At 36.9% G+C, this 24,373-nt stretch overlaps 1 protein-coding gene across 1 annotated transcript in view; it reads left to right on the plus strand.

Moving 5' to 3' along the window:
- Window positions 1-24,373, plus strand: part of RBKS (ribokinase) — a 66,174-nt gene that overhangs the window by 14,663 nt on the left and 27,138 nt on the right. Inside the window, exons 2-6 of the mRNA XM_015857414.1 lie at window positions 3,500-3,632; window positions 9,013-9,076; window positions 11,647-11,709; window positions 18,171-18,335; window positions 23,353-23,444. Coding sequence (XP_015712900.1) covers window positions 3,500-3,632; window positions 9,013-9,076; window positions 11,647-11,709; window positions 18,171-18,335; window positions 23,353-23,444 — 517 coding nt within the window. The remainder of the gene's footprint in view (window positions 1-3,499; window positions 3,633-9,012; window positions 9,077-11,646; window positions 11,710-18,170; window positions 18,336-23,352; window positions 23,445-24,373) is intronic.

The following is a 24,373-nucleotide window of genomic DNA, read 5'->3' on the forward strand; positions in this document are numbered from 1 at the left end:
GCTAGATGGGAACTGTTCAAGAAAACCAGACTACTATGGAAAGAGGGATTCATAACTCAGTTTCATTTTACCTCTCATTCATGACTGAGGTAATGAAAGGTTCTGTCTAAAACACAAGTGCTAGCCAGCTCTAGCCTTTAACAGAACTTGTGGCACACACTGGATAAAGGGTCAAAGCTAATGCAATGCTGAAATTGTTATTTGTGTACTTCTGTTTGTGCCAAACCTCTGAAGCATAGCTGGATGTAAGAATCTTCATTTCCCATTTCCCACCAAAAACTGTGGGTAGTGCTGCTGTGCGCTTCTTACGTTTAAATATTGTTTTGTTAAAACTGTTGAAATTTTGAGTGATTATATCCCTTTATTTGTAGCCCAAAGCATTTCAGGATGTTTTAGTCTGAAAGTTCCTCCATAAACACGATCTGTATTTCTGTGCACAATTTGCAAAACATATTCTATAGTTTGTTTGTTTTTTTCCCATCTAATAGGTCTTGGGGGATTTCACATTTAGTTTCTGGTTGCTCATAAGATGTGAGATCAATATCCTCTACCCCATTTATCCTCTCAAAGCTGTGGAGAATTTCTCACATAAGCTAACAGCAGTCTGTTGGCCAGCAACTTAAATTACTTTTTTCATGTCAGTGTTTTCAAATTATGCCAAAGTTGTAAATAGCTTTACAAAACACTTTATGTAACAATTCTGAAAACCAGTGTGACAGTTTTTCTAATTAACTTATGTAGCCTAGTTTTGGTGTAACATTGGCTGTTTCATCACTTTTAGGCCATTCTGCGTATTCTTTGTGGCACCATCAACAAGCCAAGAATTTATAGGGTTCCTTATACAAGATTACTCATCGTTGCATGCTCACAACAGAAGCCTGAAATGCTCGTTAAAGTTGGCTGATCTGATCTGAAAGTTTGTGCAGTTGCAGAATGAAATGACAAGAGAAAAGTGTTGCATTTGGGGGGAAAAAAAAATCTCGAATACCTATGTCAGTGAAAGTGAAACTTTCAGGCTATGTATATAGATCAGTACTTTGGATTTGTTTAATATGGAAGATAAAAATAGGCTTTTGGAGTATAGAATTGTTCTGAAAGGCTTGGTGATCGTGCCTGAAGTGCAAGGAGGTCAGCTTTTTTTGTTTACAGTGAGCTACAGGAACTCGCTGCGTGTTCTTACCTGGTCTGTTAGCCTATTTTTAAAATTGGCTAATTACAAATCACTGTTCCAACTTGATCCTTTGCCCTTTGCCATGTACGTTTTCATCAAAGCAATAAAAAAGGTCATCTTCCCGTCTTCAACAAGCTGTTTGATTCCCACAGGCAGTTGTTTTGCTGTCCTACTTGAAACACAGAGGCACAGATCCTCACCTCACCAAGCCTGTTTTTTCACCGGTGTAATTATGTTGCCTTCATTGGAGTTGCATGCTGATGCCAACATAACTGAGAGAAGAATCAAGTCACGGTCTAGCCACTGTTAAAACATATATGTATGAGTATGGATGGTTGAACGTGCTTCTCACAAATGCGCATGATCTCAAAGCTGCACCATTAGCAGATGCCTGCTGGGATGTCACAGTTGTTCATCTTCCTCTAAAAATGTATGAGGTTTTTAAGAAACAAGTTCTATTTAGAATTAGCTGTAATCTCCTAAAACACCCTAAGGAAGGAAGATGAACTGAGACTTGATACCATTTTCTCAGTGTAGAACTGAAATGAGAAGACTGTGTGTGCTGGAGGATTGAGCTGATCTCTGCTTTTGTTTTTGCCGGTGGTTTCTTGCTGACCCAAGGAACAAAAAGGCAAAATGACTTGCCTAAGTTTCACACCCACGAAACAGGAATAACAATGTTGTTCTGCTTTTTAAAGTGTAGTGAGATCTGTCAAAGAAATGAGCTGTACAAGAGCTACTATTACTATTGCTTACCAAGGCTGAGTGTAACAACTATTCTTTGCTGAGTGACACATAATTCTGGCAGTATGCAGGCAGAAGCCTGGCAGTGACCAAACAGGAGCTTCCTTGTCTGAGTTTTGTGACCTTCATTCTCCAGTCCGCAATAGTCACTATTTTGGCTTCCACTGACACATAAAATTGAGAAAATAGCAATAAATTATAGATGTTGCTATTAATACACCTTGTTCATTACTACTATCATTACACGTTGTTCCCTGAAACATTAGTTACTCTTTGTTGTAAACAACCTGCCAGTGGCTGCTGTGGGAAACTGCTTTAATTTAACAACCCCTTCCATGTATACAAGGTACTTATACATATACTTGTAAATCACCATTACATTTTTAGTGAAAATGGCTTAAACATTTCCAAACAGAATGTTACCTGGCTCTACTTGCCTAGAAACAAAATAAGTGCCGGTAGCTGTACTTGTGAGTCTTCCTGGGGTTTCTCTCCAACCTTCCATGCAAGAAAGCCTGCTGACTGGGTACCATACTCCTACACTGAAACTTGGAGTGCTCTGTTAGCAAACATCCCTAACCGGTGTTTGCATCCCAACCTGCATATCTTCAGCAACTACTGCTAAGGGACAGACCCATAGCAGCTGCCTCAGAGCACAGATCTTGTGGGAGTTCAAGACTTACATAGTTTCACTAGTTTAGATTTCATTTTCCTTGTGGTCCTAAACATTCGGACATATGGATGTTGAAATTGAAGATTAGTAAGGAGAAAGTGCTTGCTTTTTCTTGAAAACTTTCAGTTGGTATGGCTGCATTCTGGCATTAACTCCAATACGATTTTGTCAACACTAACGTGCCCTAAAATGTGCAGTATAAAGTCGAGAGTAATATGCGTACTTTCCTCATGTCCTTTTCAGGCAGCCATCCCCAATGGGTCTCCACTTGTAATAGTGCTCCTCTATCCAAGCACCCATCCTCAGAAGGATTTCAGTGTAATTGAAGTCAGTTCAAACAACAAAACATTAAGAAGTTGTAAGGTTTGATTTAAAAGAGAGAGTAGTCACTGCTGAGTGACAGCAGAAGGGAGGAAAGCTTTGATAATGATCTACAATTTTCAGGGGTGTGAACATCAACAAAGTGAAAAATTACTTAGGGTGGCTCAAGAGTGTATAATTAGATATAATGAAATTAAATGAACAATGTGTAAAGGTGAGATGAATGTTGCAGTAAAGCAACATGAACAGTAAGACTTATAGATTTATTATGTATCTGTATTAAATTAGGACTGGGAAATCCCAGTCAGGGATCAACCGCTTCTTTTTCTGGTCAAAACACGAAACAGAAACAACAGAAATGCAGTCCCTCTCCTAAGTAATAAATGAGCAGCTTGACTGAGTGGTATATAAGGAATAAACATAAACTGGTGGTTTGTGGACTAGAGACCCTAAAAGGACTTTCCGGTCTTTTATGTTCATATTGGGTGGCTATTGGACCATTTAAAACTGTAAGAATGTAACTCTTATTTTGAAGATGGTTGCTATTTTCAGTCATTAATGTATGTAAATATTGCTTTAAATTGGAATAGCTTTACCACAAGATTGCCAAGAGCTGGAGAAACTATCCTCGGACAGAAGTTTTTCATTGGTTTTGGTGGGAAAGGAGCCAATCAATGTGTCCAGTCTGCTCGACTTGGGGCCAGGACCTCTCTGATCTGCAAGGTAAGTGCTGACTTGCTCTTGGATTACAGCTGAATGAAGCATCCATGCAAATTCCAGTAAACCTTTGATTGTCTTACAGAAAAGAGCTTTATTGCTGTTGCTTCTTTCTTTTTTTTTTTTAAATCCCTCTCTAATCCCCTCTTTTTCTCCTTATTTCAGCTATAAATTTAAGCACGAAATATGACCAGGAGGCTGTTCTAAAAACACTGCCAGAGCCAGAGAGTAATTGGCTAGAGATCTGGCAGAAATTGCACATAAATAAAGATTGCAAAATTGAAATTGATGTACCACAAAAGGAAGAATTGAGGAAAATTAGAAATGTTCAAAATTCAAGTTAACTTGATCCTTATGTTCCCCATTGTTAGAACTGTCAGGGCTTCAGTGATGACATTCAGGTACTAGACACTGCAGTCAACCTGCAGTTTACTTTGTAGATGATTATAAAAAACAAACACAGGTAAAATAGTAACAAATTCAGGAAGGAATATAAGCAGACCATTGGACTCATTCTGCCTAGCAGACACTATATTTTTGCAGTGCTTTTCTTTGATTTTTGCCATTAAATGTTGGTCGTTTTGAGTGATCGTTACTAAGGGTAAGATCAAATTTTATCTCTTTGTAGCCTTATTGTCTAACGCACACTATCTGCAGATGAAGCTTCAGATGGCCTGGATGCACTTTGTTACTGCCACAGCAGGGAGAGGATGCTAAATTTGTTGGATCGTCAGCTGTTGGGCTTTTTTTTGTGGAGTACCAAAGACATCTCAAGGAAGCCTTTCTCACTACTAATTCACCTTATATTTAGGCGAAAGATTGATAACTATAGATCTGAATTATACCTTTAAGCACTTCTGTGGCTTGTTATAGCTAATTGTTCTGAAGTGTTGTTTTTTGTTTGATTTGTTGGTTGGGTTTGTTTTGGTGGTTTGTTGTTTGGTGTTTTTTTAATTTATACTGGGAATGCTTGTACTTTTTTAATATTTAAAGTATTTGATCATCTTTGCATTCGTGAGTGATCAGATTCTAGCACAAGATGAATTGGCAATGAATTCTCTGCTAACATTTCCTGCTAAATGTTAAAGGGTTTTTTTTTCATTAAAAGTGTGAATTTTTTTTTTTATTTTTTAATGGTCTATGCTATGTTCAGTGAATACATGTTCCTGGAACCATTTGCTTTCCTAATAAAATTTAGTAAGTTTGAGTTACTTTCCCAAATCATATTTATGCCATTTCAGTAAAGGCTAATTCTTTCTTTCTTTCTTTCTTTCTTTCTTTCTTTCTTTCTTTCTTTCTTTCTTTCTTTCTTTCTTTCTTTCTTTCTTTCTTTCTTTCTTTCTTTCTTTCTTCTTTCTTTCCTTTCTTTGCTGTTCTGCCTTCTTTTCCTTCCTTCCTTCTTCCTTCCTTCCTTCCTGCTCCTTCCTTCCTTCCTCCTTCCTTTCCTTCCTCCCTTCCTCCTTCCTATCCTTCCTTCCTTCCTTCCTTCGCTTCCTTCCTCCTTCCTTCCTTCCTTCCTTCCTTCCTTCCTTCCTTCCTTCCTTCCTTCCTTCCTTCCTTCATTTCTTTATTTCTTTCACATTTCTCTAATATCTACAAATGTTTGTCTTTTTTATTTTGTATATAAAATTATAAATAAAGTTACTATTTACTTTTTAAATTGTATAGCCTCTCAAAATAGTCTGTTCTCAGAGCTGTAAGATATTTTATCCTCATAGATCAATGGGAAACTGTATAAAGTCACTTGCTGAGTATAACTTAGACGAGCTGGGTATTACTAATGCATTACAATTCAGTTATTTTTTGCTTAGTAAGTTGTCTTAAGTATGCAGTGAATCTTAAAGGCACATTGTTCCTCACACACACTCTATGCACAGTACATTTTTATGCTTTGGTTGTAATTCCCAACATGAATCAATTGCTGCTACAATCTGAAGTTCTGGGAATGGAATCAGTATTAGTACCAGAGGGACATTCCATTGGAGTGTGGCATCCTCTTACAAAAACTGTAATTTAGACAGAGGCTCTATTCAACAAGAGTAAACATAGGCATCTCAGGTCAAATGACAAAACATTCTTCATACGTGAGAGCTTCAAAGCATAAAAGAGAGGCACTGATGATCTCTTCAGGGTTTGAGAAAGGGAGCTCTAGGATGGCTGAGAGGTAGATGTAGTGTAGAATGCTGTTGATTTTAATTTTGAATCCAAATACCAAGTTTGACTAGTGGAAATGCAAATATTGTTCCACTTCCTGCCTAAAAATCACTGGAAGTGAGAGCTGTTATTCTGGGTTATCAATATCTATCATAGTATTGATCTTTATTGATCTTTAAGCTGCCTTCCTCAGTTTGCTTGGTACAGTAAAACAACATATTGGTGGAACAGATGCAGCTTCTAAAAGGCAAGAAAGGCAGTGGTTTAGAGAAGCATACAAGTTTGCCATTGGGGAACTAAAGGATCTAAGAGGATAAGGGAATTGCTTGTGTTATTATAAGAACCCCTCTGCAGTACAGGAAGTGTGGTCTTGAGAGGGTCTAAAGTCACCGTCATTGCAGCCATTACCAAAAAATCTGCTAAGCGGCCTAGACTAAGAACATGGAAAGAGTTTATCTGAAAGACATTGTATGTTCTGAAAAAAAGTCCTGTTCTACTTCTGACAAACAATTAGGGATGATCTTCATTGGCCATTTATATCAGTAACCTCATAACACATATACTCAATTCTGCTTAAGCCTCAGCTGCATTTTGTTTTTACTCAGAAAGTGCTGGACTGCCATGCTATGTAGTGATCTCTTTAGGTGATCTGTAATCCAAGTTGAAGATAAAGTACTTGAGTGCTCTCTTTATTGTAAAAACTTGGATAGATCTAGGACACAGACCAGAGTATGATGGTTATCTCCAGTTATTTTTGTGTTTTCTGTTAATCCCATACTTTTCTTTAGAAGCATTCTCAAAGCGATGAAGACAGTAAACACTCTCAAAAAATGCTTATATAGAAAAGATTGAAGAAATGGTCAAGAAGTACATGTTTTTGTTGCAATTAATTTTCAGGTACAGACGAGTTTGATTCTTTTACCTATTATGATGCCAGCCAGCTCTCCTAGCTGTATATGGGAAACATAGTAAGCAAAGAAAACCCAGGTTGAAAAATACTGATGTAATTCCACTCGTGCTAATGTGCAAACCATGAGACCACAATGCATGTCTAACTGCTATTGTTAAGAACTCAAGAAAGAAGAAATGCTGCTTCAGCACATATAGTGTTCTGTGGTCAACAGAGTAAGACATTTAGTTTTCTGTTTATCCAATAGTCTGTCTGGCAGCATTACAGCAAAACCAGAAAATGTTTAAAACAATGTTACATAATTTGACATGGTCAGTAAGTATGCCTTTAATCTGAAATGAGTCTCATTCCCAGTACTCTATCTTCCTTGGAGGTAAAGCCTGAATGGTAAGATAAGCCCTTCAAATACACTGGGATTAACTGGGTTGGATACTGATGAACTAACATGGAAAAAGCTTTCCAGAGGAAAAGGACATTAACAGAACTTCTCCAAGCGCTTGCCTCCAGTCCTGAGATCTGTTGCTGTGAGCAAAAATGCCATGGCTGATCTCAGTTGTTGTGACAGTTGAACAATAAGGGGTGCCTGCCTTTCAGTTATGTAGGTCCCAGAGCTGGAGGAAGTAGGTTTCAGTTGAGCTTTCGGGAAATAGTTATGAAATACTTCATATTGCTGAAATAACTGAGCAAATCCTGAGATTTGTTGTAGAAGCTTTGTGGCAGATAGGGAAGGAAAAGATGACAACATCAGGTGGAATGCATTTCCATAGCACAGCCGTTAGGCTACAAAGGTAAGCACAACCCATGCTTAAATTGCAAATGGCTGCAGTCATCCAGCCAAAAGCAGTCAGAAGATGCAGCCCTGTCTGGCAAACTGGGAGTAATCAGAGATACGGAAATATTCTAATATGCAAACAATGAATAACACAGTGACTAAAGAAAATGTTGGTTTTGTTCTTTTTATTGTTTGTGGTTTTTCCCCCCCTTTGTTAGAGGAGCATTTCATCTGATTACACTGTTTTGACCTACACTGCTGTCCTCTTTTGGTAAAAAACTGGGACCTGCTCTAATCATGCTTTTTAAAAATCCGTTATAGAAGATGTCAGAAATGAAAGTATGTTTCAAAACATGGTTATACAATAGAATAAGTGAGGGGAAGGATCACTCATCTGTGATACTACAAATTTTAGAATTCCAAATTGTAGGATTTGATCACTGCTGGTACACAAGCCTTCTCAGAGCTTACTAAGAGAATTAATTCATATTTATATTCATTTAGACAAATTTCAGAGCAGGCATTAGAGGCAGCTGCTTTGTACTTTGGAGTAACCCAGAGACAGCTTTAGCTATTAGCTCTGCTCTATGGGAAGATGAATCATCAGTCAGGGACTCTTCATCTCTAGACCATGACCAGGATCTTCGTTTGGTTTCTTACCTGAAATATGACTTTTTTTTCCTCTTGAAACAATACTTCTGATATCATTAGTCAGTCATTGATACTGCTCAGATATACAACTTGCTCTTAGAAGTAGGAGCACAAACGGTAAGTGCTAAGACACGCAGGCTAAAACTGGTGAACTAAAAACCACGTTGGCATTATAATCAAAACACTATTTTGACATTAAATAAGTTAGACTTTTTTTTTTTTCCCTCCATATACCTCATCTTTTTTTCAGCTTGTGTGATGTAACCAAAACAAATGTTTATTACTCTGACTAAACAGAAAGCAGAAATCTGTTCATCTGAAAGGATTAGTGCAACTGAAATTACAGTCTTTTTAACTCGCTTTTAGAAAAGCAGTGAAGCATAGCTTGACTCTCTAACTCATCTCATCTTGGTCTGGTGATGCTGGATAAAACAAACATTTTCAATTCATAAACAGTTCACCCAGTACTGAGAAATTATAGAAATCAGAAATGCCATGTTTATAGTCACTTTCTAGATCGTAATCACTGATATTTTTCCACCAAGAAAACTCTGAGGTGGAAAATTCAAGTATGAACTGCACTTAAGAAGAACACTGAAGTTGCTACTAATGTTGTCAATTAAAAATCGACTGCCGATCCAGGAGTATAAGATTCAGAACACTTCCAGAGAGCATCACTTTCAAGGGAACACAGTGGTTGTATGAGAATGAAGCTTGAAAACAGAGACATAGTTAGAGGAAGGGTGTAATAGAGAAGGAGAGATCTGCAGAATGCTTTTCCAAAAATAGGGCAATATGTTGCAAAATAGAAAATGTTGTATTCAAATTGCATTAGAGCATTCTGCTGCCTAAAGACAAGCTCACCTTTCTATAGCGATAACCTTTCTTGTTTTGTATAGGTTGGGAAGGATTCATTTGGCAATGATTATGTTGCAAATTTGAAGAAGAATGGTGTTTCTACAGGTAAATTTTTACCTTAAAAAAGCCTTTTGAATTATTTCTAAGCTTTAAAAATTAATAGTGAATGTTGTGGGTTTTTTTTTTTTTAATATTTAATTGCCTTATTGGATATGTCTTACCATTCAGAACACCAAATAATTGTTTTGACATAAATGGGTAGAATTAATGACTATTGGTTAGATTATGTGGACTTCCGATGTCAGCTGTACCACTAAAAATAAAATGTAATGTTATTACCTCCAAGTCTCAGATGATTACATCAGTAAAAATCACTTGAAGATAACTTACTGTCATGCATGTGTTTAGGCTGGCATTGATAGCAATAATGCCTGGTGAGAAACTGAAAAATCCAGTTTGATTATCCTTTCACGTTGGGAAAGAAGGAAAAAAATAGAAAAGCATTTGTCAACTCAGTTCATTTCATTTCTACTTTTAAAATGGTGTGCGGTCATTTAAGAGACTGCAGCCAGTGTTTAGTAATACGTATATGTACAAAAATCAACAGTGAAAGACTTTCAGGAAAAGGTAAAGTTAAGCATTCACAATATTCTACTATCTTTGCACCTTTATTAACTCTAATTCTCTCTCTATGTAAATGTATTATTGTGTGCTGCTTAAGTCCATGATCATAATTTTGTTTATAAACCTCTTGTCTCTTTCAGTGTGGACAGAGCGGACAGATAAAATCACTAAGTGGCAATTCAATATTCTGTTTATTCTGTCTAATATGCAGCATCAAGTTTCAATTACTGCATGATTCAAATCTCACTTTAGAGAGAGAATTATTAGTATTTTGTGGGTTCCTTCATTATGCTTATCACTATAGCATCTTAATACTTCACAAATATATACAGAAGTTTATTCTTTGCCTATCTTCCAACTTGCACAAGTAATCAGGCAATGATACCATAAAACCAATGTCTGTTAGTTATAAATCAATCTAAAGCAGGCCTACTTCATGAATAAAGTCTTTGATCATGTAAAAAAAGCTATTATAATGCATAGCAGTTAATCAAAATGTATATTCCATAGCCAGCCTTACATTTCTTCTTTTCTGATTTAAATGATTGAGTCTTGGATCCCAGCTTGCATTCCAGGTTTTGGAGGCAAGGATGATTCAGCGTACACAGACATTTTCACACAGGACTATCATATGTCAGTCCCATGACTTGCTTTTCATCCCAGTTTAATCCACATCTATCCCATCCCTGTAATTATATACATAAGGATACTGGCTACTGGATCCTTGCTGTAAATCCACTTCTGTCCACTTCATACCCTAGATCCTTTTCGTATGACTTCTTTTTAATGTTCTTCTGATTCTCAGTATACCACCTTACCTTTTTTCTTTTCAGTCCCACTCTGTTTCCTAACTTTCCCACTCTTCCTGTCTGCACAACCCACCTGCTACCAGTACTGCTCAGACTGTTTAGATCTTTACTGTTGTTTTGCTCTCTCTCCTTCCAATGCCAGCTCCTCTGCATTTGAACTGAACAGTGAACTGCTTCCTCATACAGTGTATTTTCTGCAGAAAGAGCACAAAAGACACAAGGTCTTTGCTTTTAATTCTAATGTGCAAACCTAGCTCGTGGTGAAAAGAAACCACATTTGCAAGGAAAGTTCTGCACTGACCCATGTAACTGAGCTAGATAAGGGAACCTCCAGGGCAAGTAATTCCAGTACTTTAGCAGATCTGCATAATCATGATGTTACGGGTTGTTTTTCTTCCAGCCTTGTTCAAATTTGAACAGGTATTTAAATTTTCCAGAAAGAGCACAGCTTGAGAAAGGAGCCAGCCCTTGCCCAGCCTCAAGTCCATGTTCTAAAATGTTAAAACAACCGAGCTTCTTAAACAGAAGGTCACCAGAATTTACCTCAAAAACAACGTTGTATTTTCCTTGCATGCACTTTTTAGGGAAAGAAAACTGAACTTTTTTGACGGTTTTTTTTTACTACTGTGTTACCTAATGCAATCCATTATCATGGAAACTTTTGGACCACTGGTTAATATTTGACAAATTATCTGACATCTGAAAACCTGCTCTTACAGTAGTAAATATTGAACAATCTTAATAACAGACAGTGCTGCCAGCTTAACTTCTAGATATCTGAATAATAATGCCAAGAGGAAACATAGCCTCATGCTGCCTTCATACTACATGTTAATGTTTCTACTGAAAATGCAAATCAACGGAGAATTAAATGCTGTGTTATTTTAATATCTTAGGTTTCTCCAGCCTTGACTCTATTGTTCTATTGGATAAAATAAATACTTCCATGTAGGAGTGGAGAGTGCCTGAGAACGCTGTATAAATAACATGCTTTCTTTAAAGCAGGGATGTAGCCAAATTAAAGAATGTTGGACTCACATTTCTGTTTTGTGGGTGTAAATTAACACTTTTTGTTTTCGTTTGCTTCTCTGGCATTGTTGCACATGAAAGAGTAATTAGCATTTTTAAATTGCTGGAGGTTATGAGTTCATTTTAGATTTAATTCAATTAAACTGAATCACATGCTATTGGTTGAAAGTAATGTATTGAACTAATGCATGCTGTAACTTTTCTCTTTCTTAGCATTTGTAGGTCAGACTGCAGATGCTGTTACTGGAACTGCTTCAATAATTGTCAACAGTGAAGGTACATTATTTCTATTCAGAGTTGTCTTCTTCATTATGTCTCTACTGACACAAAAAACACCATCTTTGACGTGTCACTTTTAACTGTCGAATTAGTTTTTTACATCTTTCATCTTTTTCGTGGTCTTATTCATACATTATTGTGAATTTGTAGAATGAGGTGCCTAAAAGCATCAGAGTCAGCCTCTTACACTAGCAACATGATGACCATAATTCAACCAGCCAGCTGATCTATCCAGTTTCACACTGTGCACAGGCAAAGGTGTATCAGAAGGAGGTTAAAGCTTTCCTTTTCCACCATGATTTGCTTGGCACTTTTTGCTGTGAGTGAAGAGTTTGCCTCCTGAGCACACTGAATGAATCATTATGCTCTGAATCAGAAAATATAATTGTCCTTAGTATTAGTACAAATATTTATGCTATTATTTTAGTATTACTGCAATTCTTGATCCCAGGCTGCATCTGCAGCATTGAATACACGATTAAATGGCAAATCTGTTTTTTTTTCCATATTATTCTTCCTTGGCATGTGCCTTTGCTCTCATGTTGCAGGGGAAAAAGGAGTGAAGAGTTAGCTTGTTTTCATATACCTCTTCAAGACCGCTAAACTATCCTCTGAAAACCTTCTTTTTCTCTTCAAGCAAACTTGTGTCTGAGAGCTTTTAGGATAACCACTTGCATCTAGATAAAACTTGAGAGTACAGGTCAATTAATGTTTATGCAAACATAACAGATTAAGTGTGACTGAATTAATTCAGTTTTGGTGCAGCTAATAGCCTTCATTTGAACAGGTACCGCAGCTTAGCTGACACATCAACTTAACAAGTTCCTATGTAACTTGATGGTACATTGGGCTACAGCTCAAGACGGCAAAGGAAACATGGCTGTTCTCTCCAGGAGCAAACCTGGGAAGGAACGGTGACTAAAGGCAAGTCTACACAGGAACATTCAGGAAAATTAAGCAAATTAGTTGGAGATGTGAGTTTAATTTTGCCTAAGTAAGATTAATCAAATACATGACAGCTCTAATTCAAGAATAAGGTACCTGTAATACACCAAATAAACTGGATACCTGCCTTCTCTTGGTTTAGATTAGCAGGTAAATTACTATTGCAGATCTTAAGAATTCTTTCTTTTGCTGCATACAGTCATTACTGTGATCACTGTAAATGGGTGAGACAGTGAGAATCCAGTAGAGCATGTTCCCAAGCCTCACTGCTTTGTGCATAATTGGCTTTAGGTCTGTTGTCCAGAATAAGAAGCATAAGAAGAAACCTAAGTATTTCATAGTTCATATGTATGGCCAGCTAAGTTAAGCATAGCTGAGATCTGAACAAGTAGAAATGAATTTCTGAAGGATAAGAAACAAAAGCACCTTGTGGATTTAAAACTAGTATAAGCATTAGGAAAGGGAAACTGATCAGTGCCATGCGGTTAACAGTGGATTACCTTATGTGTTAGTGTGAATAGTCTTTGATAGTCTTGTGATTCTTACAGTGAAGAGAATAAAACATAATATGATGTAGTTTGTTTCTTTCAGAAACTACAACAAAAAAAACCAACTAAATTAAGTTTCCACTGGCCTCAGATTTAATGTAAAATCTAGTAGAAGTGCAAACCTGGTCAGAACTGTGCTGTAATGCAAACAGATGCACAGAATTGATAATGGTTCTGGTTGTTACTTCTATCTAAAACCATCTGGCGCCTGAATTGAGTAAATTGTAATAAAATAGCAGTACTTATGTGCTTTGCTGTTGCAAGAGACACTTATTTTCTTGTAGAAACCTGGCTGATTTTGACCTAAACAGGTTTTACCGCACTTTTCAAAGGGCTTGTCTATACATGCATGTTTTACCACAGTAGTTGTGCTGGCATAGCTGAAACATCAAGGCATTCAGTGCAGATACTCATGTAAAGCAGTTTCTGCTGGCTCAAATTATACATATAAGGGAAGCATTTGGTGGTTTGCAGGGGTGACAGGGGGTGTCAGTTTGTGTTAAGATAATGAGGAACGAGCAGGAAACAGATATCGCTTTAAATCATGATGTTTTAATTGCTGTATTTTCATGTAGCTCACCTGCATCTTACCAGTTCTTTATAAGTACTGATACTTGTAGAAAATACCAACTCCAATCAACAGTGTAATATCACAGCTGGAAGTGGGAGAGATCCTCAAATAGAGAGAGCGTACTATGATGGAGGAAAAGAGTCAGAGGAAGTTCTGAAGTAAAGATTCCCTCGTATTTCCTGTGTCTGTACAGCACCATATTGAATTTCTTGCAAGATTTTTGCTGAATTACACAGGTATAGCTCAACCATTATTTAAATTGGCAAAATAATTTAAAAAAAAAAAAAGAAAAGGAAAATTATCAAGTGCATTTGTTACTCTCAAAATTGCATTATGTTTCAAGACAGTACAGTGTCATTTCAGTGAAGGAAAGCTTAAATGCTGCTTTAATTCAAAATGGCAGGGAGATGTTTAACAAGTTTATGGGTTGGATAATGTGCAACCCAGAGATGCTGTAAAAAGTCAACTCTGAGCTGGTCTCAAAAATCTGTACAGCACTTTTTTTTCTAGAACCCGCTGTTCCTTTCAAGTTCTTTCTTTTATATGACTTCCTCTTCAGATAGTTCTAGACCAAACACATTCTTCAGCTCGGGACTCTGTATATATCTAATCTATACTTCCTGTTTCATGGCAAAAAATTGGTACCTCAAGCCACCTTTCTTAACATGTTTTCTTTGAGGTGCATTGTACCACTGAACCCCAGCTTCTTCTTTCAGCTTGCTTTCTTTCTGCTAATGGTGCTTTACTAAGTGGGTAAGAGCTCCATAAAATGATGAGATGTGCTGTATTATTATGTACACATATAGGGAAGAAAAGAAATCCTTTATGGATATTTTTTTTTACTTAATTATGTCTAAAGTTTATTGTAGCTTTGTCCACATCTGGTACTGACTTGACACTGCCATTAAGCTGCCCTGACTGGGCCAGTAGCTTGAACCGATCTGACAACTTTCATATTCATGGCAAAAATTCAGTGAGGGGACAACAGAGATTAGCAGGTTGTGATTAAAGTGCTCTTCATTATTGCAAGCTAAATCTACAGAGAATACTATGAGATAACCCTCACTTGAGATAGGCTTTATGCTGACTTGATGAGATTGTTAATCATTTATGAATATGCAATTTTTGTAAGTAAATGTACCTTCAATACTGAAGCACTGGTAGTACAGAAATTTCAAACACTCAAAATATATGTTTCAGTAAGGTTAAATAAACACAGCAAACTTAGAATATGTATGCCAACTTGATTGAATTATTTTCCAAAGAGAAAATTTTGTTTTGAACCTTCAGGACTGTAAAGAAATGTCACCGGAATTTTTATAGAATTTCTGTGTGTTGATATTCGTCATGAACTTGAACGTTCTATTTACAAAACTGTTCAATGCTTCTACCAAGTCACTGCACAGAAATTATTGCACTGTGACACACCCAAAACATGCCCTCGTATCCATGAACTGTGTGATTTAGCAGCAAATATTTTCCTTGTAAAATCATTTTCTGGTCACAGATATGTTCTTTTTTCCCAATTAATTAAAATGCAGAAGCTCTGCTCCTGTTGTTTTAACTGTATTCTTTGAGGTCTTGGTGAGTTCTAAGCACTACTGATGACTTTTAGGCTCTTCATCCTGTATTAACAGTAAAGTGAGGATTATTGCATTGTAGTGTTTACTGCTTTCCACTGAGAGTTCTCATCTGGTGGCAAATATAAAAGGATACTTGGAAGAAAAGTATAGTTCAAGTTACCTAACCTTCTTAGAAGGAACAGCAGCAGGTTTAGAAGGCCAACCAAGAACAGTATTTGCATATACATATGTGTGCTGTTTAAAGTATTGATTGGACTCAATCCCCATCTGGTGTAAGCTTCTGTAAGTTTATCAGCTTTATTTAGCTATTCTAGTTTTCAAGAGCTGTGAATGTGGCCTTTAATATTTTAGCTGACATCTGCAAAACTTGCAGTTCTATAGATGCTCCCTACAAAACTACAAACTTATAGTTTAAGCACAGATATTTTAGAATTATCTGTAACACAGCAAATATATTTTTGTCATTCTTGGTGTGGGCAACATTTTCACCTCACTTGAGTTGTTTCTAAGTTATGTGAATGTTTTAAGGCTTCATCTAAAGTTGAAAGAGACACGCAGACATTTTGATAGTTCACGTTCACCTCAAAAAGCTATCTAAGATATGGGAGATTAAAAAACATCTGAAAATACTTATCTTCTTGTTGAAGGAACCTCTAAAACTAATCCTTATAAGCGTGTTTTCTTAGAATTCTCTAGAATGTAGAATGTTTTGGAAAACTTGAAATTTGTTAATGTTGGACAAGATAAACCCATCCCCTATTTACCATCTGTCTTTAACTCTGTTGTCCCTGGTGCTGATTTCCCATCTGATTTCCCTGGCAAGAAATAGTTGCTTTCAACAAGATGGGTGTTGGTAATACAGAATTCTGGTATTAGTTATTAGTCCATGGGTCAAGATTCTGCTTTCATGCACGCTGGTATAAATTTCTGGTGACTGCTGTCATTCACAGTCAGTGTGGTATACATAGCTAAAAACAGAATGTGGCTTTTTCATTACAGCTTGCGTTTAAGCCAGTCAAGTCTGTTACACCGCAGTAGGTACTTTATTTCTCTGGCAGGTATGGTTTGCTTGCTTTAAAGCAGACTTTAAGTCTCTGGCCTTTTGTTGTTACAAAGAAAAGCTTCTGAATGTAATCCAATGCAGCATGGTCTACCTTGGATTTGCACATATAAGTTTAAGCAAACAGCCTTCCTTATCGCCTTGGGCCATTAGCTCTAAAGACTAATAATAATATACATGTCAGTACAGCTAAATAGTTTAGCAAGATAATGCAGCAAGACATGTAGATAGAGTCTCAGATTCTACGTAGCACAGAGTCCAGGCATATATTTTGTTCTGTTGTATTTTATTCTTTTTACAGCTTTACACCATAAGCGTTCAGCATATATGTTTGCCAAAATAGATGCTTATTGCCTTTGAAAGTCTCCTTAGCAGGATGCAGATATCTTTGATAGCATTTACTTGTTGCAGATTTCTTTCTTTCTGTTTTTTAATCCGAGATGCCCATCATTGTCTGTTGAAAAGCAGGGCGTTGGCTTTAAATGCTGAGGTTTTGCTTTTCAAATGCAGCTGTTCTGTACCAAACCATTGACAGCAGAATTGCTTTGGAAAGCTTGGGCCCCTCCCTCTGAGATCATTATATTATTCTTTCCATTGTCCTGCTTTCTTTTCAAAGCACATTTAGGGAGACAAGCTTTGCACGTTTCTTATTCAAAGAACTTTGAAGTCTTATTCAAGAAAAATAATGTACTTAAAAACATAAATATTTATTTACAGAGTAATTCAGTTCATCACAGAATTGGTATCCTTTAATGATTGGCAGTCCTTAAAGGAACCTTCAGCGGGGGCGGGCTGAGCCTGTAAATCAAGGAACAACTGACTTATTGAATTTAATACCTGAGTGATTAATAATAAATTTTAATTTGAAGGCACCCATGCCTGAAGGTCTCTAGGTGTTGTAACAGAGATTAAAAAAGAAACAAAGAAACTGCAATAAAAGAAAGCAACTTGCACGTCTGGAGAAAAACAAAAACCTATTTGGAACCTACGTAAATGAACCTCCTCACCTAACTGTAAAACAAACTACAAGACTGAAAAGAATCTTGAGTGCTTTGAGATACTGCTGTGCTTGTACGTGTAAAGCTTTTCTTAGAGTATTCAACCAACCAAATTCAAATTCAGAAAAGTCTGTCATCCTCTTTTTTTACTCACTTCTTTTGAGGGTTTCTTCAGTCACAAACATTATCTCTCTGGTTTTTTGTAACATGCTGATGCTGGTTTTCATATTGGTTAGGGGCTCTAACTTGAAGTTTCACAAATAGACAGAGAAAGACTGCATTTCTGAAATTGAGGACATGCATAATTTTTATTGCTATGTAAATATTCTGTTTCCAGCTCATGGGAAGATTGATCACAATACTTTTGTCTTCAAATGCTATTGGAATACATTAGGAAAATACACCTGTCAGCCTTAGGGTGTATATTCTGTATCTTCACTGTGACTAGTTTAGTGCTTCTCTAGGGTTCATAGGAAGCACCAAAGAGTGGGGAAAGTTCATTCATGACTTTCCTGAAGAAATATACTCTGAATTTCTTGCACAGTATTGTATTTGTTAATCATTTGATTGTTTTGATTATCTTCTGAAGTAACTGGATATTTGAAAATGCCACAAGTATTAAATTGTTTCTGTTTTGTTTTTTTTTTTCCAAAGAAAACTGAAATCATTACCTGAAAGGCATTGTAGAAAAGCAAATAACCATTTTACATAGTTTATTGCAAAAAGTTAATGCAAAAAATATCTTCTCTTTAGGTCAGAATGTTATTGTAATAGTTCCAGGAGCCAATCTGCTTTTAAGTTCAGAAGACCTGAAGAGAGCTTCAGATATCATCTGTAAAGCCAAAGTGGCTGTCTGCCAGCTAGAAATAACCCCTGCTGTTTCTCTTGAAGCGCTGAAAATGGCACATGCTAGTGGAGGTAATTTAACATAAAACTTTCTGTGTCCCTCGCTCATGTTGCATGAAAACTGTTCATTACTGTGCTTTCAAAATAAAGATCATGTGGTCTCTTCTGTCATACTAGTGTTATTTAGAAATTAAACAATAACCAACAAATTCATGCTATGCTAATGAAAACTGAGTTCAGTTTTAAAATTTTGCTACATTTAATTTAAATTGGCAAATCATTCCCTGCCCTTCTAATCTCCCCATATATGGTTGGTTCTGCTTTTTCTCTGATTTTCATGCTGTGACTAAAGACACTGTAATGTCATTAGGTCAGGAACTATGGGCCCAACTCTGGTCTTATGCCAGTGCAGAACAAGCATAAAGAATGCAAGTCGGTTGAGTTCTGCACACAACAAAGTGAATGAAATAACCTCAAAAACAGACTTATGCCCTTGTTCTCGTAGCATAGCTGTATGACTGTGGTCTTCTGCATGGAAGTTAATATCCCTAATTTTAAAATTAAAAAAAAAAAAAAGAGTTTTTTCTCTTTTAACAAAAATTCTTAGAGTGTGACTTGGCATGCTGCCATTGGATAGACAGTCATGGTCTATGGTCTGTGAAATTATTAGTAATTGTTACTGTTCTGTACTTCTAAATGTAGGCCCTTGTTCTTTCGGTGTAGAATATACCTGGTTGAAAGCTGGTGTTTTGCTTGAACAAGATGGGGCTTCACTACCAACATGATGCTTTTCTTCTTTAAATGCTTGTAATTCTTTCAGTTACTCAAGTGCAATTACCACGGTATTTGAACAACACTAAGTAAATAGTTATGCAACCGAGGCATCTATATGATATTAAACATATGTTGTTCTCATTTATCCAGACTATGGATAGACTATAAGGGGTCAACTCGTATGGTCAGAGAAGAAACTGGGATCAGAACTAATTGGATCCCTGCAGCTGGGCCCAGACTTGCTCCAGTAGATCATAGCACCTTGGGCTTCCTTACTTCTCAGTCCCCCTGCAGCACTGAGTACTGTTGTGCAGCTGTTGTGATCACTGTTGTTCATGCACTAGTGAAGGCATCATAGAATCACAGAATTGTAGAATCACCAAGGTTGGAAAAGACCTCCAAGATCATCCAGTCCAACCATCCAGTCCAACCATCCACTTATCACCAATATTTCCCATTAAGCTGTGTCCCTTAGTACAACTTCTAAACGTTTCCTGAATATCATCAGGAGAAGTGACTCTGCCACCACCCTGGGCAGTCCACTCCAGCACTTGAGAACTCTTTTGAAGAAGAAGTTCTTCAGATGTAGGAGAACTTCATGCATCCTTTTCACATATTTTATGCTGATTTAAGTGGCTATGTTACATGCATGTCTGAGAGAGATTTTCTTTGCTAGCATGATGGTAATAGTCCTAAATTGTATGAATAATACAATGTGCACACAGAAGAATTATTTAGGCTTCCCTTTGAAATGTCTAAAATGGATTCATGCAAATCCAAAAAAACCCCTAAAACTTCACTTAACTGCGTAACTAGCACCTGGGATGCTTACAGTCTGTGTAAGGAGGGGGAAATAAAACCCGCTATGTTTTGCTTTAATTTTTTATGAAAATTGATCATAGCATTGTTAATCTAGTGGCTAATGGAGTATAATTGATTCATGAACCAATAGCAGTGACTTATTTTGTCTACTTCTAAGTCTGCTCATAGTTCTACTAAAGTTGCTTTACTTTTTTGTCACTTCCTTATGGCAAGATACCAGCCCGTGTCAGAGAATCCAAACCTGCTACACTCAACAGTCATTTAGCAACTGTAGAGAACACAACATATTGAGATCATGGTAACTGTGGGCCAGCACTAATTCTGTGCTGTCAGTCTGCTGTCACTGTGCAGGTCTTGTGTCAGCAGACTTTGGGTTGCTTCTGCTAAAAAGCAACTGGCTACACATGTTGATGTGTTGTGGTGCAGTCAAATTTAAATAAACAGCTGAGTTTGTAGCACTGTAAAAATTCATACTTAGCCAATGCAATTTTCTTTTTTCTTTTTTAGCCTACAGTACGCTCATGTATAATGCAGTAAAGTGTGTTAGGATGTGCAGTAGACTATTTTTGTTGAACAGATGCATATCCAGATGCCTCAAACCACAGCTTCAAGGGGTTTTTTTTGTTGTTGTTGTTGGTTTTTTTTCCTGTTTTTCTCCATTTATTTCTGAACGAAATAATCACGAAGATGGAGAAAGAATATGGATACTCAGGCAAAACCCCTTTGCTTCTGTTCAGTGAACATGCTACAGATCTGTTGGAGAGGGAGACATCTCACTTTCTGACATCCTCTAATCGTAGCGCTGATTGTTGAAGACCTTATGACAATCTCAGGGTGAAGGAAAGGAAGGAAGGAAGAAAGGAAGGGGTTATGAATAATATTAAGGGGGTATAAACTGCAGTGGAAATCTGATTGGAAATTTTTAGGATTTTAATGGCCACGTGCTGCTTCCAAGAGGAGAACCACTTCATTTATGGGCGAATATTATTGTACACCAAATTCTGTAAAGTGGTTTTCAGGCTCCTGTAATGCCAAGCTCTGTAAATGACAGATAACTCTATATAAAGACAGATAACTCCAGCCTGTTAACATTGTAGGTAAGAATGGCATTAACCAGGTCACCTTCAAGTAGATCAAGTGCTTCAACTTTTTAATGGTGGGTTGCTATTTTTCATACCAGCTTTTTGTCCATGGTTAAATTATTTGTACAATTCAGCCAAGACACAGTGGCTTCAGAAACTAGGCTGTGGAAAACTGCCATCCAGTCTATGTGCTTTTAAAAGGTGTAGACTGGCTACCTCAAAACTGTGAAGAATTGATAGCAAGGGAGATTTCATTTAAAGACAAGACTTTACAACAATAAAACAGTTCAAATAAGTGCAGTTTTTACTGTGTTGCCTGCCTTTGGAAGATAGCTACCTTTCACATAGACTTGAGAAAATGCTTAGAGCTTCACAGCTAGTTTCCCCTATGAGTTTGTCCATGCAGGGAGTTTTCTGCTTTGGTAGCATGACTTTCAGTATCATTCACTACTCTGATCTTAAGCAGCTTCTTTTATACTGATGTAGATCTCTTGTAGGCCATGGAAATAGAGGTTCTCCTTTCAGTTGTCTTTCTTCTTCCTCTGACATCTCAAAAAATTAAGAAAATTCCTTTTATGCTTCCCATGTTTGAAATCTGTGCTTCTTCCCCACCATTCCTACCCAGTGTTGTCTCTTCAGTATTCAAACTATAAAGAATGGATAGTATGTTAGGAGAATGGATCTTGGCAAATGGAGAGGCAAAAATTAGGCAGAAAATAATCTGGTGTTCCTAAAGGGAACCAAGTAGGTTACCATGTTCACAAGTCCTGTACTTTGCAGCCTGAAAGACGATCTTAAGGTTCCTCCATCTCCCCCCTGCTCAGCAGATATTAAACAAGGGAGTGAACTGCGTAATACCAACATATTCCAACCTGTTTGTGATGAGTCTGCATTACTTAAAGCCCAAGCTGGAAAACACTTCTAGTGCTGTTCATGACCATTGTATATGTCATTATGATACTATAGAGCTAAGTTTGTTTTTCAGTATATACTGTTTGTTGGGGTTTTTTGTTTGTTTGTTTTGCTTGTGAATGTATACCTTCAATATTTAGGGGTGTTTTGTTTTTTTTTTAAATTAAAAAAACAAACTTAATTAGGGTGGCAATTCAGAAAATAGGAAGTGCAAGAGTTAAGTTTTCCTATGAAACCTTAATTTGTCTCCTTTCTGCATATATATTACGTTGCAGCCTTTAATTAAGTGTTCACATGCTGTTTTTCAGTGGTATGTGATCATATAATTAAAGAGTTTATTATAATACATACTGTATTGTAATAATGTAAAGGAGCCAAATGAAGATTTTACTGGAAATCCTAATTCTGGTGTTTTCTGACTTCTGAGTGAATGCCTTTGTGCCTTTAGTAAGATTGTTTTTAACAAGACAAGCAGACATGATAAAGTTGCGTAGTCACAGGCAAAAAACTTTCAGAAGTATTAATCAAAATGAGTATCCTCTAAACTTCTTGGAGCTGAGATTTCAGAAAGCTTTGAGTCTTTAGGGAACTAAGTGGGGTTCAGAAGTGTTCTGGGTGTCCATGTACTATAGATAAGTAAGCATTTAGGGCTGAAAAGGTAGACATTTAAATTGGAAGGCTTGATCACTTGCAATATTTCTTAAGTAGGACAAATCACTTTATATAAAAGCGATGGCCTTGTAGTTAAGAGACAGCAGTATTAAAGATAACACTGGCAAAATGACAAACTGACTCTGAAGACTTCCTGTATTAACAGTGAATAAATCACATATACTCTGTCCTCATGACAAACCTTTTCTACTGTTACACAGAGCCTTGGGCTGCAGTTTTGGGTTAGGTTAACTAACAAATTCTATCCTACCTTAGCGAAGGTTTTAGCTCTGCCAGATAACATATTAAAAATATACAGTGCCTTGTCTACACTAGAGTTTTACAGTGTGGCAGTTTGAACAAGTTAGGTAACACATTCAAAACCACATTTAAATCCCTGTCTGGACACGTCCTTCATTAGTCTATATCCCTGTTTCTTCACATACAGAATGCAGATAACAACATAGAAAAAAATCTAGAAGTAAATAGGTTCTCGTAAAACCTGTTAAAACCCTGTAAGAAGAGCCATCAGTTAAACAATTTGTATTTGCTTAAGACTTTTCCTGTTGTTGTTTTTTTTTTTTTAATTAATAATTTGTTGCTTATTTTTTCTGTTACTCGTCTGTCATGTTCCTATTATGTGACTGAACATTAATTAGATTAATTCTAGCAGTTCTGTAAAATGAAGGCATAGAAAATGAGAGCTATTTGCATTTAATACTAAACACTGGGGGCTGCTAATGCAATCTTGGAAGGTATTAACCACAATATTCCAGGTGTTGTGTTATGAATCTAAAATACTAGAGATTTAGACTTATTTAGACTTTTTTCCATTTTTTCTTTTCCAGTAAAAACCTTATTTAACCCAGCTCCAGCCCTTGCAGACCTAGATCCAGAATTTTATACCCATTCTGACATCTTCTGCTGCAATGAAACTGAGGTAATGATAGTATGTGATGCTATGGGAGACTTCACCAGTAAAACTTCAGGGGGATTCTGTTCTCAGAAATGCAGCTTGGGTAGCAGAAAATCTAAGCTGTGTTCCTCCTACATAGGATTTCTGGAGGTAGCAGCTTTAGTCCCTGACCTAATGAATAAAGAGGAATATTCTAGATTTCCCTTCAATTGCATTCAAAATTAAATTAATTGTTTCCAGCAGGAAAGTTGTATCCAGCCTCCCTTACAAGTAGATGAGTAAAACAAATCCATAAAAGGACACTTCTAAGATGCTAGTACTGAGTGGTAAATATTAAAATAGATCCTTGTCCTTGTTCTGTGGTCCCTTGATATGATTAGCAGGAATGCGCTAGCCATAGCATTCTGACAGTTTTAAACTCGCTTGCCAGGAGGTGATGCATGCATGCTGCACTTGATGGTAAATAGCAGCTTCATATGCCTCTTCCTGTCAGATCTGTTTGCAGCGAGTCTGTTTCTCTGGCCCTTCAACTGTATGTTTTCTCTTCTTTCCATCTTTCCCGCTCTTTTCTAATTGAAGCGTGTTATTTCTTGCAGAACAAATTATTTTTGTCACAAGAGACAAATTAAGCACATCTCACAAAGCCTTAGTTTTAATTTCTTCTTTATTAACATTAAGCATGCTGTATTCCTTCTCCTCACTCTTTCTTTATATAAACAGGAATGTGTGAGAAGCAACAGAGCAGATAGAAACCATGCCCTGATCATAGTTATCTGCAGCAAACAGGATTTCTGCAACGAGCATGATACCTGTGGGTGCAGAGATGGGGGGAGGGCTAAAAGCATGGCCCTGTTTTCTATATGATTGTTTGATTATTTTTTTTGGTCTGATGACCGTGTGTGCCAAAATAAGGCTCCGTTACCCTCTTTGGAAATTTCTGCTATAATCTTTTA

The sequence above is a fragment of the Coturnix japonica genome, chromosome 3 (genome assembly GCF_001577835.2).
Source record: "Coturnix japonica isolate 7356 chromosome 3, Coturnix japonica 2.1, whole genome shotgun sequence".
NCBI classification, from domain to species: Eukaryota; Metazoa; Chordata; class Aves; order Galliformes; family Phasianidae; genus Coturnix; species Coturnix japonica.